General features: G+C 45.3%; 1 protein-coding gene across 2 annotated transcripts in view; it reads left to right on the forward strand.

Annotated features, from left to right (window-relative positions):
- The window catches only part of LOC147441244 (alpha-1,6-mannosyl-glycoprotein 2-beta-N-acetylglucosaminyltransferase), a 76,100-nt gene that overhangs the window by 27,256 nt on the left and 31,240 nt on the right, over positions 1–17,604 (forward strand). For both annotated transcript variants that reach the window (XM_086482930.1, XM_086482931.1), the window contains exons 12-14: positions 8,959–9,031; positions 9,678–9,851; positions 9,937–10,062. In XM_086482930.1, coding sequence (XP_086339056.1) covers positions 8,959–9,031; positions 9,678–9,851; positions 9,937–10,062 — 373 coding nt within the window. The remainder of the gene's footprint in view (positions 1–8,958; positions 9,032–9,677; positions 9,852–9,936; positions 10,063–17,604) is intronic.

A 17,604-nucleotide genomic window follows, 5' to 3' on the forward strand; every position in this document is an offset into this window, starting at 1 on the left:
TGTGCATGTGGAAGGGAAGAAGAACGTTGTGGCTGATGCCTTGTCAAGGAAGCCACAAATTTCAGCTGTGTCAATTCCTTATCATCATGCACTTGATGATATGAGACAACAGAATGCAAATGATGAAGATTTTGCAAGGGTCTTCGAGCAACTAATGGATGGACAACGTCATGAACACTATCTTTTCAAAGATGGGTTCATGATGATGCATGGAAGATTGTGTGTCACAAAGCCATTGCGACGCAAAATTATGGAAGAGAGTCATGTCCCACCGTATGCAGGGCATCGTGGTATCGATGCTATAGTTAAAGCGGTTGAGACATTCTTCTATTGGCCTACATTGAGAAGAGATGTGGATGCCTTTGTGCGAGAATGCCTAATTTGCCAGAAGGTCAAGTTTGACAGGCAAAAGGCACCAGGGTTATTGCAACCACTACCTATTCCAGACAAACCATAGGAAAGTATTGCTATGGATTTTATCTTTGATCTTCTGAGAACGCAGACAGGAAACGATGATATTTGGACTATTATTTGTAGATTCAGCAAGCAGGCTCATTTTATTCTTGTCGGGAAGAAGATAATGCGAGATCAGATGGCACGCTTGTTTATGAGCAATATTTTCAATTATCATGGCATGCCACATTCGATTGTTAGCGACCGTGATCCACGCATGACAAGTTTGTTCTGGAGAGGCTTGTTTGAGAATATGGGCACCACGCTCAAATTCTCTTCGTCATTTCATCCTCAAACAGATGGGCAGTCAGAAGAGGCCAATTCTACTGTCCTAGATCTGCTGAAGTGCTATGTGTCAGAGCATAAAGGAAAGTGGGAGCAGTATTTGCCATTGGTGGAGTATGCATACAATAATACAGTGCATTCATCAACTGGCAAGGCACCTTTTGAGATAGTTGAAGGTGGCAAGAAAGTTCCTCCCATACTGCATACAAAGGACAAGATATTTGAAGCATATAAGTATGTTCAGGACATGGATGAAATGTACAAGAAGTTCAAAGTGGCCTTAGAAAAGACTCAGGCAAAGCAAAAGAAAGCAGTTGATCGTCATCGTCGTGAAGTGGTATCTTGGTGATTGGGTGCTTTTACGCTTTGAAAAGGCAAGGTTAAAGAAGATGAAGGGCAAGGAAAGACCGTTTCCAAAGCTCAGCATGCGTTACTATGGGCCTTTTCAAGTGTGCGACATAATCAGTGATGTTGCATATAGGCTGAAATTGCCTGACAGTTGGAAGATTCACAATGCGTTTCATGTGAGTCTTCTTAGACCCTATGTGGGTGATGTGCCAAAAGATATGCCAGCTGAAGATCAGCCGGAAGTCGAGGAACTTGACGAGATCTTGGTCCCTGAACAGATTTTGGCACACAAAGAAAGGAAAGTAAAAGGCTAGGTTGCTAGGCGTTACTTGGTAAAGTTCAGAAACTATCCACCAATGGATGCTAAGTTGATGGAAGAAGGTGAACTTGCAGAGTCACCAATTGTGTTATCACTTTACCTTGAAGCCTTCGATTTGCAACTTACCTTGACCCCTTGAGTTTAAAAGCTACATGGATTGTCAGTGTGACAATGTCTTCTGAAACAAATGATGTACATGGTATTTAAAGTGAGCTCAAATGAAATACCTGTTACATGAATGTTAGAGCTGTACAGATTGTCAGTTTGGCAATTGCTCTTATGGAATGTCCAAAAGTTTGGTTATTGCTATAGAAGTGAGTATTTCTTGTCAGTTTGTCAAGGATACAATAATTGCTTCTATTAAAGAGTACATGTGTAACTGCATTCTAAAACTGTCGGTTTGGGTATGCTCGAAAGTGTTACGGGATCCAACGTGTACTATAAGACAGTGGCAAAATGTGCAGCTACCATTTTGTCATTGGAAAGTTAGTGACTCAAAGCAATGGCACAGAGCGAAGCTACCACTATGCCATTGGGACAGGCTTAACACGCAGGCAATACATGAGTCGACGAGGTGTTAAATACACTAGGGTTGACAATGAGCATGTATGTGTCGTACGTGTGTCGACAGGTGTTGAATACATCAGTGTTGACTGGAAGCATGTACGACATAGATGCAAACGAGGATGTTTGAGATTTCAAGAGGGGGGTATGTCACCAGCGTGTGACTACTATCTATCCTTTTTGTTGATTTCTTTCTTATTATCTATTTACTTTCACTTTTTGGAAACACCCCTCGGGAAATCTAACTGCCCTGCATTGCATAGCTAGTGTGGAACTGCTATTTTGGGACCTGAAAATGTGTTGACGTCATTACCTCCGGAATGACGAGGGGAACATTTTCTTGCTGTGCCGTGAAGTCAACTGGGCAGCCGGTTGGGAGATTTTTAGGCGGCAACCCCGAAACGGGAAAATGCTTGTAAATGTGCCAAGTGGCACCTTCTGGTGCACTTGCCTCATGCAACAAGAAGTGGCGCTGAATTTAGGAGGGGGAGAGCCTCATTTTCAGATTTGTCATAGGTTAAGAGCTATGGAGTGCTTGCTTTCCCTCTTATGCACAGTGCGGTGCAAGGAGTGATGCCCTGCACGCTACGCACTGCCCTCTCTCTCCCCTTTGGCAGTATGTTATGCCCCTCTAGTGGGCTCTTCATTTGACCAATGTACAGTTGTGTGGGTTCATGCGCGATTGCCGAGGCAAGAGCCTCTTGCACAGGTACTGGATTAGCTAGCGGCTAATCCCCCCGCAGGTACAGGTGAATTCGGAGAGGTTTCACGCCAGAAATCTCGTCCGATTCAAAGGGCAAGTAGCCCTACAGGTGCGGGAGCTCGAGGACTTGCTACTGATGCGACCGGCACGCGAAACGGAGCCCGAAAGAGTAAATTACAGCCTGCTGTGTATTTTTGCAGGTTTAGGGTTTTGGCCCTAAACGGTTCTTAATACCCCCAGGAGGTTTGGGGATGCGAGGGGACCGCTGTACAGGTGATCTGGCGCATTTTCGGGGCTGAAAACAGAGAATTCAGCGTGCTGCAGATTCTCGCGAGGTTTTGCAGAGTGCCCGTATGCGTCGGGAAAGTCAGTCAATGCGTGGGAATACTGACTGTGAAGTGTCGTAGTAGAGTTATGCTGCCGAAATCGGGCTGGAACAGTGGAAACTCAGCCAAGTTTGTGCGGGGCAGCTTGTAGGGATTCACAACGTTTATTCCCTCTTTTGAAGAATAAAGAAATACTGAAAGGGGCGCCTAAGTTAGGGGCCAATTTGGTGTCGGTCTACTCATACAGGTGCAATCTAGCAGCCTGTATCCCTTCCCCCCGTGTTGTGTCTTGAAATTACAGGTAAAATAGACGACTAATAATGGGTGAAAGCTAAATCGAGGTTTGAAGTAAAGTCTACCGCCCTTTTTGGATTGAACAGGCCGGTTTCACATCCCTTGTAAGTTTGTAAGAGCCCCTAGGGCCTCACGTTGCAGAGCATCTGGACGGAGAGTTCGAGAGTAGAGGTCCTGCGGGAAGTTGTACTTTGCAATGATTTCTGATAAAAAAATACCGACAGGGGCACTAGACTTTGGAGCCAATTCCTCTAGGCACGGAACTACATGGCTCCATGTTGACTCTCTCTCTCTCTCTCTCTCTATTAAAGTTCAGTGATTTTGAAATTTCTATTCCTGTGTCGTTATTGATTTCTCGCTAGGGTATCCAATCTTGTTACAGTGGTATTAGAGCTTAGAAAGATTCTTCTTCTACAAGAATCCTATCCCTTCTGCGGCGCACACATTCTCGAGGAGAGCATGATAGAACAATCGTGATTTTATCTATATGTGAAAGAATTTTCTTGCCCCGACCTGGGACTTATTAGCCACTCCCTTATTTAATCTCGCATCGGGCGCGCTCTCGTCTTCATCGCTTTGTCTGAAAGGGCATAAGCCATAAAGAACCCAAGAGTATACATGGGTTTTTTGCGGAGAATCTGACAGAGATATCACCTCTCGGTGGGTAGGCAAAGAAAAGTTGAAATTTGGCGCAGGAACTAAAGAAAAGAATGAAGATTTGGGCAAATTTTTGGGATAAGTGTTTGCTAGAGCGGAGTACAAGTGTCAACTGTAGGTTGACACATGTGTGAAAAGATTGATCAAGTACTTGAGAGACTGAGATTTGCGAAACACGTGAAGAATTTCCCGATGGATGAGATTTACTGAGATGGCGTGAGGCCATTGATTTCCTCTCAATTCAGGAGGAAAGCTGTCACAAGACGGGCACCACGTGCCAATAGAAAAGAATAGACTAAACAGACTTTTAGCACTTCAATAACAATTGAACTGAAAGAGAGAGCACACGCGACATGGAGTGGAAGAATTCCACCCCAGAGAGTATTGGCCCCAAACCTTGCCGTCCCTTTCAGTATTTCTTTATATTGCATCAATACAATACAAGCCGGTACTCCAGACTCTGCACCTTCTCCAGGAAGCATGCCAGAGAATGAGCCCATGGCCTCATATTTAAAGGCCCTAGGCCCCAAAAGTAGTTTTACATGAAAAGCCTTCAAACTCAAAAGCATCTGGTTCAAAAGCAATGCCCAAAAGCTGCCAAGCGTAATTTACGAAAATCCGTACAGCCTGCCACGTCAGCCTGTGAGCGCAAAACATGGAAATCAGTACGACTTGCCACGTCAGCATTGTCAGTGTAATTTTCGAAGCGTCCGTAGCCGGCTCATGAAATAGAGCTGCATAGTGCAAGATATGGAAATTTAAAGGTGTAGTGCATTACAAATCTCATACCGATAGGTCAAATGGAGATAGGTGATCAGAGCTGATTTCAACGGATACATGTGAAGAGCTCATCATATGGAGCAGGTCAATCTTTTCAAATTATTGATTGGAGTACCAAATGTCAAGTTATTCCTAGATGAAGTTTCACCGGGGGCAATTTTGTTCCAAATCGGTCGTCCCGAAGGGTGTGCCATCTAACGGTTTTCGAGCCTCTCCAAGATTTTTATCGGTTCTATACAGTATAGGAAGGTCATGGGAGTTGATAGCACGTCAAACGAAGATCGGAGCGCCAAGTTCGTGTGTGTGTGGGTGGGTTCTGCTTTATTTTAATTCCTTTGTCATTGGGGCCCCACCAGACGGCGTCCCTATAAGTTGGTAGGACTTCTTCTTCTCTTACTTGTTCTTCTTAGGGTTTAGGCCCTCGGCTAGGATCTGCAAGTTTGCTCCATTCTTCAAGGCTTTGACACGTCAGCAGTTTGTGACAAAAGCTGAAAGGATAGACAAGTGTAGCAAAGCGGAACCTGTACTCGCAGAAAGAGCTGGATAGAACTCTTGAAAAGAAGATGAACGAGAGGAACATCGTAAGATAAGCCTGAGAGTTATAAAGCAGTAATCGTGCGCTAAAGAAAGGGAAAGGCGAAAGTAGGACTTGTACCGGATTTTGTTAGGACCGCCGACCCTGATCTTCTTTGATGAAGGAGCCAAGGCCAACTTCAACCGAATCGGTGGCTCGACTTGGAATTACGCGCGAGGAAAATGGGGCCATCGGCCGAGGTTGTTCTAGCGGCACTTGGGCGGGATGTTGCCATTACACCTGTTGTTGGCAAACTACGATTTCATTGTCAGGAATACTTAGAGCGCAAGGACTTTTACATCATGCCTGTGGAAGGGTGTGACGTCCTCCTAGGAATCCCTTGGTTCCACAAGATCAGCGTCGTGGTCGATTATAGGGCAAGTCAGGCCATCTTGAAGAATGAGAAGGGCAAAGAGATTGTTCTTGATGTAAAGCTGAAAGGCAAGTCCGTCCCACTTGATGAAATCTAATCTTTTTGTTTATTCGATCTTCTTGAAAGAACTGAATGATGATCAAAGGTCAAATATGTCTGACCTCGACAAAGAACGACAAGAATTTTTGCAAGCTCATGTTGACTGGCTTACTAGGAGAGTTACCTCCTGCTCGCCTGAAAGGTCATATGATTGATTTGATTCCCGATAGTACACCACCGAACCGGCCATCTTACCGATCGAGCAGAGCCGAAAATGAAGAAATAATAAACCAAAACAAATTCCCCATTATGAGGATCAATGATATACACGACAGACTTCAGGGTTCTACTTGCCGAATTGATGTAGTGGTTATCATCAGATATCTTGGAGACGTCTACAAGAGAGCTTTGAGGACGTCTTTTGGTTTGTATGATTATTTGGTGACGCCATTGGGCCTTACGAATTCTCCGACTACATTTAACCGCATGATGGATAGGATTTTCAGAGAGTACCCATGCTCTGTGGGCACTTTCTTTGACGACATCATCGTCTTCTTTAAGAAGGAAGCAGAACTCAGATACCACCTGTCGCAGGTTTTTTAGGCATCGTGGAAGCAGAAATTGGTTATAAATGCGAAAAAGAGCGTCAGGAACAGCTGGTGCGGAGCCGGCGGGAATAGGGCCAGCTAGGTAGCGCAGCTGATAGGGGGGACTTACCGGCTGTTTTTGGTGCAAAGAAGAGAGATCGCATGACCTTTTTCCATTCAACCGTAAGCAACCAACGTTGGTGTTTTAAAAGGCTTCTTTTATTTTTAAGTGGGCTGCCCACTTATTAAGTAGGCGATCGGTCACTTTTTTTTTATAAAAAGTGAACCTTGTCAAAACTCAATAAAACTGAGTGAGCTGAAAATTGATGCTATGCAATCACATTCCAGGCTTCCTCGAGTGCAGTTCTTAGGCACAGATGCAATGCAAACACAGATTCCTCGCGGGAAAGCGCCTGCTTTTCGTGGTAAACACTTACAAATATTCCGCTTTTAGAAAAAGCTTCTCAGAACCCATCTTTATTCTTGTGTCTGCGTCTTTACGCGTATTTCTTTTCCAGTTCGGGTTTCCTGCCAGACCAACGAAATATTCCCTTTCCAATGCTTCCGTCACCCATCACGTGACGCATCAAGAGTATCCGTTTCCCAGTCTTTCCTACCGAACTAACGGTACAACCCCTTCGTGATGCTTAATGTCACCCATCATATGACACATCAAGGTTGTCCGTTCTTGATGGATTTTTAATAATTCGAGTAGATACGATTGCTAAACACGTTGCTCTGGTTTGCAGTTTGGCTCACCCCATTCGAGTTGGGGTAACAAAGGTTATTGTTGTGTTTTGGACATTTCCACATCACCCAGGGAGCCTCTCTCTCAGAAGTCTCCGTGGAGGACATCATCTAGAGGGAACTTCATCTTAGATTATCCTATGGGGCGAGTTAGATATCAATACCTCATCTTAAGCAGGAGGGGATGTCACGTGCACTTGGCTCTATGTGCCATGGGGACATGCTTCATTGACCTCAAGAGCCAGTTTTCCCCTTCTTCCTAGATAGGAGTGTTTAGAATCCTAGGAGGATAGTACTCGCAATTTTGTGAGCTTGTTTGTAGGACCTGCATGTTCGGACGAGTCCATTAGCTTAGGTTTTCGAGTTTTGGAACCCTCTTGCATAAATGGTTTGTACACACGTTTTGATAGGTGTTGTTACGCTACGGTGGGCATCCGGCATGATGGGCATATAGTTTTAGGTTAGAGGAATCCAACGAGCCATTCCCCGCGTCGATCGGATTCCCGGGTGGTAGATGTGCGATAGTTTCACCCAGATATTGAGCTCCCATCAAACTTATCAATAAATCATTTTTATGAATTTATTTTCAAGAACTTGACACAGAGGTTTTGCCCTACCTAAGCCTAAGGGAGTTTATAACTCAAAATCAGCCCCATAAAGGGAACCCTCAGCCTAGCAAGATATGTGAGATTAGCTGGCGCTAGCAAGGAGCAGAGCAACCTCAGCGTTTTGTGCAAATTCAGCCAGCGTTTCCTTTAAGTAGCCCTCAGCCCTAGCGTTTGCAGTGTACTGTCTAGCGCTAGCTTGAGTTGAGTAGATCAGCCAGCGTTTTCAGTTTTCAGCCCATGCCGTCACCAAGCTGTGCGAGATCTGCTAACGCTAGCTTCTCCAAGATGCGGTTCTGTACCCATTGAGCCTCCCCTTGGCCATTCCCTTACCAGCATTGAGTGCTCCATTGCTGCCGGTCATCGTCGTCATTGAGATCTGCGTTTTCAGCCCTGCTTTATGCGAGCTAATGCAAGGAAAAGAAGTAAAGGATTGTGGAAGTGGAAAACCTAGATCTTTACCATTTCAATTCTGCTGCACCTTACAGAGTAAGAGGGTGTTTCGAAAGTGTCTTTGATGCTGAGTCTGTGGCACCCTCTCCCGTTAGGGTACAGCGAGTGCTTGTGACGTCTGTCAAACGCAGCCATGCTCCTTGGGAGTTTGCCATTGTCGCGTGCCGTCATGGATTTCTCAGCTCTTACTACTTGAGATGAAACCACCCCCCCCCCCCCCCTTCCCCCTTTTCCCTCGTGTCCACAAAAGTGATAAGACATGGCAGTGCTGGGTGCCCCAGTGACTGGAAGGAGATAATGTGGTAGTCCATAAGAATGGTTCCGTGGCTGACTGTATGGATGGTTGCATAGCAGCCTGTATGGCTGATGATGATGTGGCAGCTTTGTTTAGTGCTGACGTGGCGGGTGTGTAGGCAGCAAGGGAAAGCATATGCTTTTTTGGGATTTCCTTGCGTGGGACAAAATCAGCAAGCTGCTTTTTATCAGTGAGTTATTTCGAGCAGTTACTTTTTAACTGGGCCAGCGTGCCCTTTTATCCTGTTTGCAAGTGGGCTCACAGAGCAGTTGTAGAAATAAAGAAATACGTCAGGGGTGCCTATTTACTACTTCTGAGAGGTGAACTTCGTCCCTCTGGCGTCTTGTGCAGGAGGACAATGACAGTTTCAAGGAGAGTGTGTCTGATTATTGACGTTAGAATCAGTGGCACCAATGTTTGTATGAGAGGTTTTTTTGGAAAGTAAAAGGGAACATGAATTTGGGAACAAGACTAGCATGTCATTATTCTGAGTTTTTATACATTTGAAGCTAACAGCCACTTGTTTTTGGCTAATGAGCTCTTCATTTTGCCACAGTGAATGGGTGTTGGGCAGTCGGGAGGATTTGGTGAAAGACATAACATCTGAGCTGCAACCAGAGAGCAATGAGGTACATCAAGGAAGCTCAGCAAATGTGAGAGGAATGTTGTATGCTTTCTTGACAAGCTTATATTGGTGGTTAATAGCGGCTTGAGCTGGAGCTGCAGATTTATGTTAACTGTCTACATGCATAGCATTTTAAGTAGTAATGCTAGCAGACGCATTCCAACTTGTTTTGCTGCAGATTGCTCCGCTGGTGGCTTGAAGTTGCTGAAGAATTGTGTTACTGGTTGTGCTCAAGGGAAAGTTTATCTGTTTCTGTTGTTTCTTTTTATGGCAAATCCTGTCAACACATGTGGGAAATGTATGACATCAAGTTTTTGAGACAACTCCACAGAGATGAAATGCTCATTGAGGTTGAGGATGCACAGAAAAACACATGTATAGCATAGCATGTAGAGTCTGTGCATCCTAAACACAGGGGCTGCCATAGTTAGTCTAGTTTGTCATAGCTTTCTTGTGAAAGAGGTAGTGGTCCTTTTCATCGAACTATTGTACGTCTACGATTGTCTGTAATAATAATTTCACTTCAGGTCGAGGAGTTTTTCAGCATAAATGGGAGAATTATTTACTTTTGTTGAGCTCTGCTTTAGCACACCATTTTGCACTGTAGCACAATGAATTTTTACTTACCTGAAATTTTAAATGACTTGCAGGAATGGTGGACATATGTCTGCATGGGACCAACAGACCCGCATCCGAATTGGCATCTGGGAATGAGGGGAACCCAACATCGAGCCGTAATGTGGCGGGTGTGGAAAGAGGGAGGAACTGGGTTTCTTTACTGGGGTGCGAACTGTTATGAGAGAGCATTATCGCCAGGGGCAGAGGTAGTAGTCATTGCTTGGAGAATTTGAGATATGTTGTTTGGATTGAATCTCACAAATATGTATTACCTTTGCAAAAAAAAAAAAGGTGCGTTTCCGTCGTGGCCTTCCACCAGGCGATGGCACCCTCTTCTATCCTGGTCAAGTGTTTAATCCTGACTTGACAGAGCCAGTTGCATCAGTGCGTCTGGAACGGCTCCTTAGTGGTTTGCAGGTTTGTGATTTCTTGGCATACACGCGCGCGCGCGCGCACACACACACACACACACACACACACACACACACACACAGAGAGAGAGAGAGAGAGAGAGAGAGAGAGAGAGAGAGAGAGAGAGAGAGAGAGAGAGAGAGAGAGAGAGAGAGAGAGAGAGAGAGAGAGAGAGAGAGAGAGAGAGAGAGAGAGAGAGATGACATGAAATGAAATGAAATGAAATGTTATATTAATGTCTTCGAAAGGCCAAAATGACCTATGAGACCAAAAAGTTACAATTGGTGAATCTGATACCATGTCGAGTACGGAAAGTACAAAGAACCAAGAACTAAACACTAAAAACACTAAGGAAATGAATCTGAAGCTGATCCGGAACTGAAACGAGATAGAGGGAGGGGGGGTGGTGGGTTCAAATGAAATCTCTCATCAGTCGCTGTCGAATCTCATCAACATCCTCCATGGTCAGTATTGTGATTGGGCGTCTTGCATGTCGAGCTAGAGTGATCTGGATCTTCTGCTGCAGCCTTCGTCGATGGTGGAAGATCCCTCGAGGTCGAGGGCGTCTGGATCTGCCTAGCTCAATGGCTCAATCAATCAACGTACCTCTAGTGTGGGTGGGCTCTGAGATCTGCTGTGATGACTGCTCCTCTGGCTCTCCCCTGGCTGGTGTAAAGAAATTTGTGATCTGTCTTTGAGACTGTCTCTCCCTTGATGTCCTCAGCAAGCTCTCCCTAAGTTTGTGCATCTCTAGTACGTCTATGAGAGAGAGAGAGAGAGAGAGAGAGAGAGAGAGAGAGAGAGAGAGAGAGAGAGAGAGAGAGAGAGAGAGAGAGAGAGAGCGCTTTTTAACGTCTATGTGAGGACGAAGTCGGCCTATGAATCAAGTGTACATGTGTGTATGTCCTCTGTCTATCGGAAAAGACAAACTAGTGCAGATTGGTATAGAATAGAAGAAAAGGACTTCTGGTGGATGATGAGATCTATCGGGATGGGTGGAGCTCTAGTACTAGGGATATGTGCATGTCTATATGCTCGGGGTAGTACAACCATGCAAATGCATCAATCTAGCTAGCTTCATCCTGTGCTAATGGGGGGATGTAGAATGTAGTACATGGGAGGTTCGGGAGCAAGGGCTGCCCTAATGAACACAGCTGGGTGAGTTATCATCTAGGCTCATCTCTCCTCAGTAGCTTGATGTGCTCAGGCCCGGATCTCCTCGAACTATCTGTGATGGGAGTTGTGGGGGCTGGCATGTGGTAGCCCGTGGGCGGCATCCAAATGTCGCTGCATACCCTCTGACGAGTCAGAGATCAACACAATATCATCAACATAGCAGGGCACCTCTGTCACCCTCTCTGTCAATGTAATTAGAAACCTCATCTATATACATACCAAATAGAGTAGGAGACAATGGACAGCCTTGTTTCACTCCAATACTAAATAGTGGAGTGAACTAAATCAGATATCCACTCTGGAGTGCGTACATGTCCCACCACTGATCTATATAGAGCCATGATTCTTCAACTCAACTCAATGGGCACTCCCATCTCTTGTAGTCTGTGCATCGATAGGAACCATGTCAAATACTTTGCGAAAATCCACAAAGCCCATGCGCCCTACCCTCCTCAATGATGGCTGTGAGTGTCAGAATATGGTCAAGAGTAGAGAAGCCTCTCCCAAAACCGGCCTGTCCCACTCCCTCACTCTTTGCCCATCCGCTCAGCTGTTGCTCAAGGATAGATGCATACAACCGTGCCAATGTGTGTCCAATCATAATAGTACGGTAGTTTCCAGGCTCCGTAGGATTACCTGCCTTGAGGATAGGCACAATAGTAGACAGTCTCCAAGTCTCAGGTAGACCCTCTGTCACAAATCGCTCACGTGTCAAGTCCCCGAAGAGCAGAGCCAATCTTCAGATCGCGGCCGAGGGGCCTAAACCCTAAGAAGAACAAGCAACAAGAGAAGATGAAGTCCTACCAACTTATGGGACGCGGGTCGATGGGGCCCAAGAGACATAAAGGAATTAAAATAAAGCAGGAACCACCCACACGCACACACAAAAGCTTGCGCATCAGCCGATGACGTGGCAGTTGTACGGAAAACCCTAATTTTGCGTTGACATGCTGACATGGCAGCCCGTACGGATTTTCGCGATTTGCGTTGCTGACGTGGCAATTATACGGATTTCCGTGATTTATGTTAGCAGCTTTTGGGCATTGCTTTTGGACCAGATGCTTTTGAGTTTAAAGGCTTTTCATGTAAACTACTTTTGGGCCTAGGGCCTTTAAATATGAGGCCATGGGCTCATTCTCGAGTACGCTTCAGTGAGAAGGTGCAGAGCGTGGAGTACCGGCTTGTACTGTGTTGATGCAATATAAAGAAATACTGAAAGGGGTGCCAATGGTTTGGGGCCAATACTCTCTGGGGTGGAATTCCGCCACTCCGTGTTGCGTGTGCTCTCTCTCTCTATCAGTTTAGTTGTTATTGAAGTGCTAAAAGTCTGTTCAGTCTGTTCTTTTCTACTAGCACGTGGTGCCCGTCCCTTACACATGACACGATGGAATAAAACTACAAGAACCCCTACCAGCATATCTCTAGCATGCATAAAGTGCTCTGCTACAGGACTATCATGCTAATATGTCCTCTTGGTTCTCATCTTGTCAATGGCCTTTACCATCTCAATGGTAAAGAAGGTACTCGTAGATGGGCATGGCTCAGGAGGATCTGGAAGGGGTGTCTGTCCAGGGACCGTATATAAGGATGTTGCATACTGATCCAGGGACCGTATATAAGGATGTTGCATACTGATCCCACATGTAAGGAGAAGTAATCATCGGGGGAGGGGAGTGCTCATGAAAGAAACGCCATGCCTCTCCTGAGTCTCCACCCAAGAACAGTTGGTATAAGTCTTGCTCCATCTGAGCTAGGAATGGTCGCTTCTTCCGTTGCAGAAGGTGCCTGAAGGCTATCCGAGATTGTTTGTGATTGATGACCCCTAGGAGAAGATCCCTTTGAAGCTATGCTCCTCGTCATACCAATCGTTCTGAGGCATCGTCCGAGAACGGCATCTTTGATCAGGCTTAGTGTGTGGGTCAGTAAAGTGGCGATCTTCTCCTCTAAGAGTCCTGGCTTCACTGTTGTACATGAACGACCATAGATCTCCTCTGTATAAACAGAGTCAGTCTCTGGTGTAAATGTATAGCGGGTATGTGTCCTCCCTTTTGACACCTGGGTTGTACTGTATTGAAAGAAGACAGTGTCAAGAGAGCATAATCCACTGCTACACCCACTGGTCGGGGTCCTATTTTGAAATCCTGAATGCAAGGGATGAAGCTCGGTTGTGCCATGACACAGTCCATTGTGCTGACCCCATGTCTGTGTCGAAAGCATGTGAAATCGGTCGCTCTAGGAAAATGCTGTAGGTCATTAAGTATTGCGAGACCATGTGTAGTCACCATCTCCGTGAGATGTCTCCCATACTCGGTCTGCTCTCTGTCCTGTGAATTATCAAGCCCTAAATCTCCTACATCTAGCTCTCTAAGCATCTCCTTTGAAGTGTCATAGAAGACTGTCTGAGCATTGCCCGTCCGGGCATTGAAGTCCTCTAGGAGGAGGATGTCACTATCCTTGGAAAACTCCCATATGTCATTGTCTAGGATAGAGAAAGGTGACTTGTCTCTACGCCCAACATAGATTGATGCACTAGGGGGAAAGTAGCATATGACAATGTATAAAAATCGGCATGGGTCGGCCCTTAGTCTCACCCACATGTATCTAGCATGATTAGCTCTTCGTACAATATGTAGAAGTGGCTATAGCTCCTCTCTCAATGATACTGTTGCTCTCCCCGATCCTCTGCTCCCATGCTCAGATCTCGTGTCAGTCCGGCAAGTTGTCTCCCATCTATATCGCGTCACATGTGGCATCATTTGACCAGGGTCCTGATGAGTCTGTGAGAAGAATATAATGTCCCTGTCCCAAAAGCTATCCTCAAAGGCGCCCACATCCAGCCTATATCATCCATTACAATTCTAGGTTGCCATCTTCAATATGGTCCCATGGTCTCACACAGTTATGCAGAGCTATCGCTCTACAATCACCACTCGACCATCTCTGTAGAAGACAATCTTTCCCTTCTCCCTTGCTGTTGTGATCTCTGGTGTCACAAAATGATGATGTGGCATGTCTGTCTTAGAAAGTGACAAGTGTCACGTGACACATCCAACCCTATGTGTCCGTGGACAAGCTATAGCATGATCAGGGTTTAGTCAGTCTAGTCAGTCTAGATTAGAAGTGATCTGGCACTTTTGTGAGTCTATTCGTAGACCGTGCATGCCCAGTCACTTAGTGTAGATGCATATCCTCTGGTTGCACACAACATGATCATAAGCATTCCCATCAGAATCCTTCAAGGGAATTTTCCAGTGCATTTAGCCTATTTTTCATATTTTTGACATTTTTCACTTATTATTTTTAAGTGACTTTTGTTGGAAAGTAGGTAGGGCAAATTGAGTAAGTTTGTATATAAGCAAACCTAGACTAGCACTAAATGGCAGAAGAGGCAACAAGAGCCAAGCTTAGCAGGCAACTTCTCAGCAAGACCCCTTGGTGGACTTTCCCTCCAAGCAAAGATCCCCCCCATGCTAGCGTTTTCTTCATCAGATCCTTGCCCTAGCGTTTGCATCAGCAACCATCGCCAAGCAAGTCCCATCCTGGCGTTTTTGCATCAGATCTTCACCCCCGGAATAACTCAGCCCTAGCGTTAGTAAAAGCCATCATCGACATCAGGTTTTCAGCAGGTATGAGCAGCGTTTTTCAGCCATGAAGAGCTTGCAAATTCAGCCCTAAAGAGTAGTAGATTCAGCCCGGAAAGACCAGCAGTATTCAGCCTTTAAGAACCTCAGTTTTCAGCCCTAAACCTGCAGATTTTCAGCGACAAAGACCCATAGAAATAGCACCCAAAATCAGCGTTTTTGGACTTGTAGCAGATTTTAACCCATAGCGTTTTTAGACAGCAGTAGAAAGATTGCAGATTTCAGCCCTTAGGTCGGTCTCGTCGTCACCGTCATCATCGCCGACATAGCCTAGACTTGCATCAGTCTCATGCATACCATTTGTATCAGATAGTGCAATCATAAGTAGACCACTCTCGCCGACGAGAGTGGGGCCTTCGGAGGAGGGTTTTACAACATCTTTGGTGTCGTATTCTCTTCTCTCTCTATCTCTGAGTCTCATGCACTTGCACGCACAATGTCCATTCACTTTGTTTGTAATCATTGCACTCTCTCATTAAGAACGGACGGCTCTACCTTCCATAAGAACAAAAGGAACCTTGAGCACAGTTCGGAGCACTCATCTTGAGCAAAGCGCAAACATTCATTCCGCTGTGCCTAACATTGGTATCAGAGCTTTGGCAATGTTCTGTATCACTCAAGGAAAGAACCACAAGAATCACAAGAATTCTTTTGCTTGTTGCAGTCGCATGAACCCAAGTTCGCTTGGGCGTGTCGATTCCTAATCGTGTCGAAAACCTCAAGAACCTCAAGACCCTCAAGAACCCAAGAACTCAAGACCCACAAGAACCCAAGTTCCTCGTGAACTTAAGAACCCAAGACCACAAGAACCCACGACTTCAGAATGGTCATCACTCGAAGCGGAATGGATACTTCGCTTGGAGGTGATGAGCATGAGAGAGGCGAAGAAGAATTTTCCCCCCCCAGGAGGTTTTTTTGACCCTTCCCCATCTACGTCAAGGATTGCACTAACTCCTATGGAGGAGTTGAACAAGATGTTTATGAAAAGAAAGTTAGAGTGCGAAGCAAGACATGTAGAAAGAATGGCAGAAATGGACGTAGACATGCAGAAAGAAGAGCAGAAAGAGAAGCAGAAAGAAAAGAAGCCAAAGCAAGACAAGAACAGAGCGATCGACACAACAAAGAGTTCTGGCGACTCTTTTCTCAAGTTCAAGCACAAATGCAAGAGATTTGGGGAAAGGAGACTCTCTCAGTCTCTTCTTCTCCAAAGTATGACACATAGGATTTGCATGATTCTGAGAAGCATGATGATGATTTGTGACACCTAGAAGCATGATGATTTGCATGATCAAAATGTGATTTCTCACGAGCATGATGATTTGCATAATGATCAAGATGTGATTTCTCACAAGCATGATGATTTGCATGAAGATGATGTGATTGTTCACAAGGATGATGAGTTAGTTGATGCTTTTTCTAGCGAAGCTAATCTCGTTGCACATTCGATCACTCACGAAGGATCGATCTTGGCTCTCGAGTCTAGGTTCAAAGAACCCCCTCAGGAAGAACCGATCTTGGCTCTTGAGCCTAGGTCCAAAGAACCCTCACAGGAAGTATTATGTGTTCGCATGATTAGTCAGCACGCATTGTACGAGTGTGTCATTCGTCATCGTTTCCTATATTTTAGTCAGCGTCTTTATGTGATCCCTTTTACTAGGCATGACATATTGTACGTTGAGCACTTTTCACTAATGAATGAGCACAAATGTATGCGGATTGTTCATGAAAAGCTGAAAGGTATGCGTTCAAGGGAGTCACATTCAATGTCTCTTCCTTGGCACGACACAGTCGTAGAAAGAGCACATGAAAGTATGAGCACCAAGCATGGGCATTTTCGTTGTGAATTGCCACAGTTGATTGATATGGATCAGAAAGACAAGATTCGATCTCATTGTTTGCATGTATGTGGTGAACGGTTTGACACTCCGTATCTTTGTTCATCTACATTGCATGCACAGTCTTTGAGGAAGACAAGATTTTTTCCACTCACTGTACATGCAATAGGTATGTTCATGGTTTTGTGTTGGAAATGGTTTCAAGAGGATTTAGCCATGGATATTCTTGAAGAAGAAAGAAGCATGACTCTAGCCGAAGTTGAAGCATCGAAGGAGCCACAGCAGACTGTGTTGCTTTTGGCGCGGCCCAAAGAAGCAAGCGTTGCAGACCTTTATGAAGTTCAAGTATCACACGACCCACACATCCGAGTGGGCCGGCGAAGAGTCCCTTCCAGGATTCCGGATGCTATTGGTGATCTCCCTCGACGCCATACAGTTCGGTACCAGTACCTCACTTTGAAAAGGAGGGGTGTCACGTGACACATCCAACCCTATGTGTCCGCGGACAAGCTATAGCATGATCAAGGTTCAGTCAGTCCAGTCAGTCTAGATTAGAAGCGATCTGGCACTTTTGTGAGTCTATTCGTAGACCGTGCATGCCCAGTAACTTAGTGTAGATGCATATGCTCTGGTTGCACACAGCATGATCATAAGCATTCCCATTAGAATCCATCAGAATCCTTCAGGGGAATTTTCCAATGCATTTAGCCTATTTTTCCTATTTTTGACATTTTTCACTCATTATTTTTAAGTGACTTTTGTTGGAAAAGGGCAAATTGAGTAAGTTTGTATATAAGCAAACCTAGACTAGCACTAAAGAGGCAACAGGATTCAAGCTCAGCAAGCAACTTCTCAGCAAGACCCCTTGGTGGACTTTCCCTCCAAGCAGAGATCCC

The sequence above is a fragment of the Adiantum capillus-veneris genome, chromosome 15 (assembly GCF_014529385.1).
Source record: "Adiantum capillus-veneris isolate H3 chromosome 15, ASM1452938v2, whole genome shotgun sequence".
Taxonomy (NCBI): Eukaryota; Viridiplantae; Streptophyta; class Polypodiopsida; order Polypodiales; family Pteridaceae; genus Adiantum; species Adiantum capillus-veneris.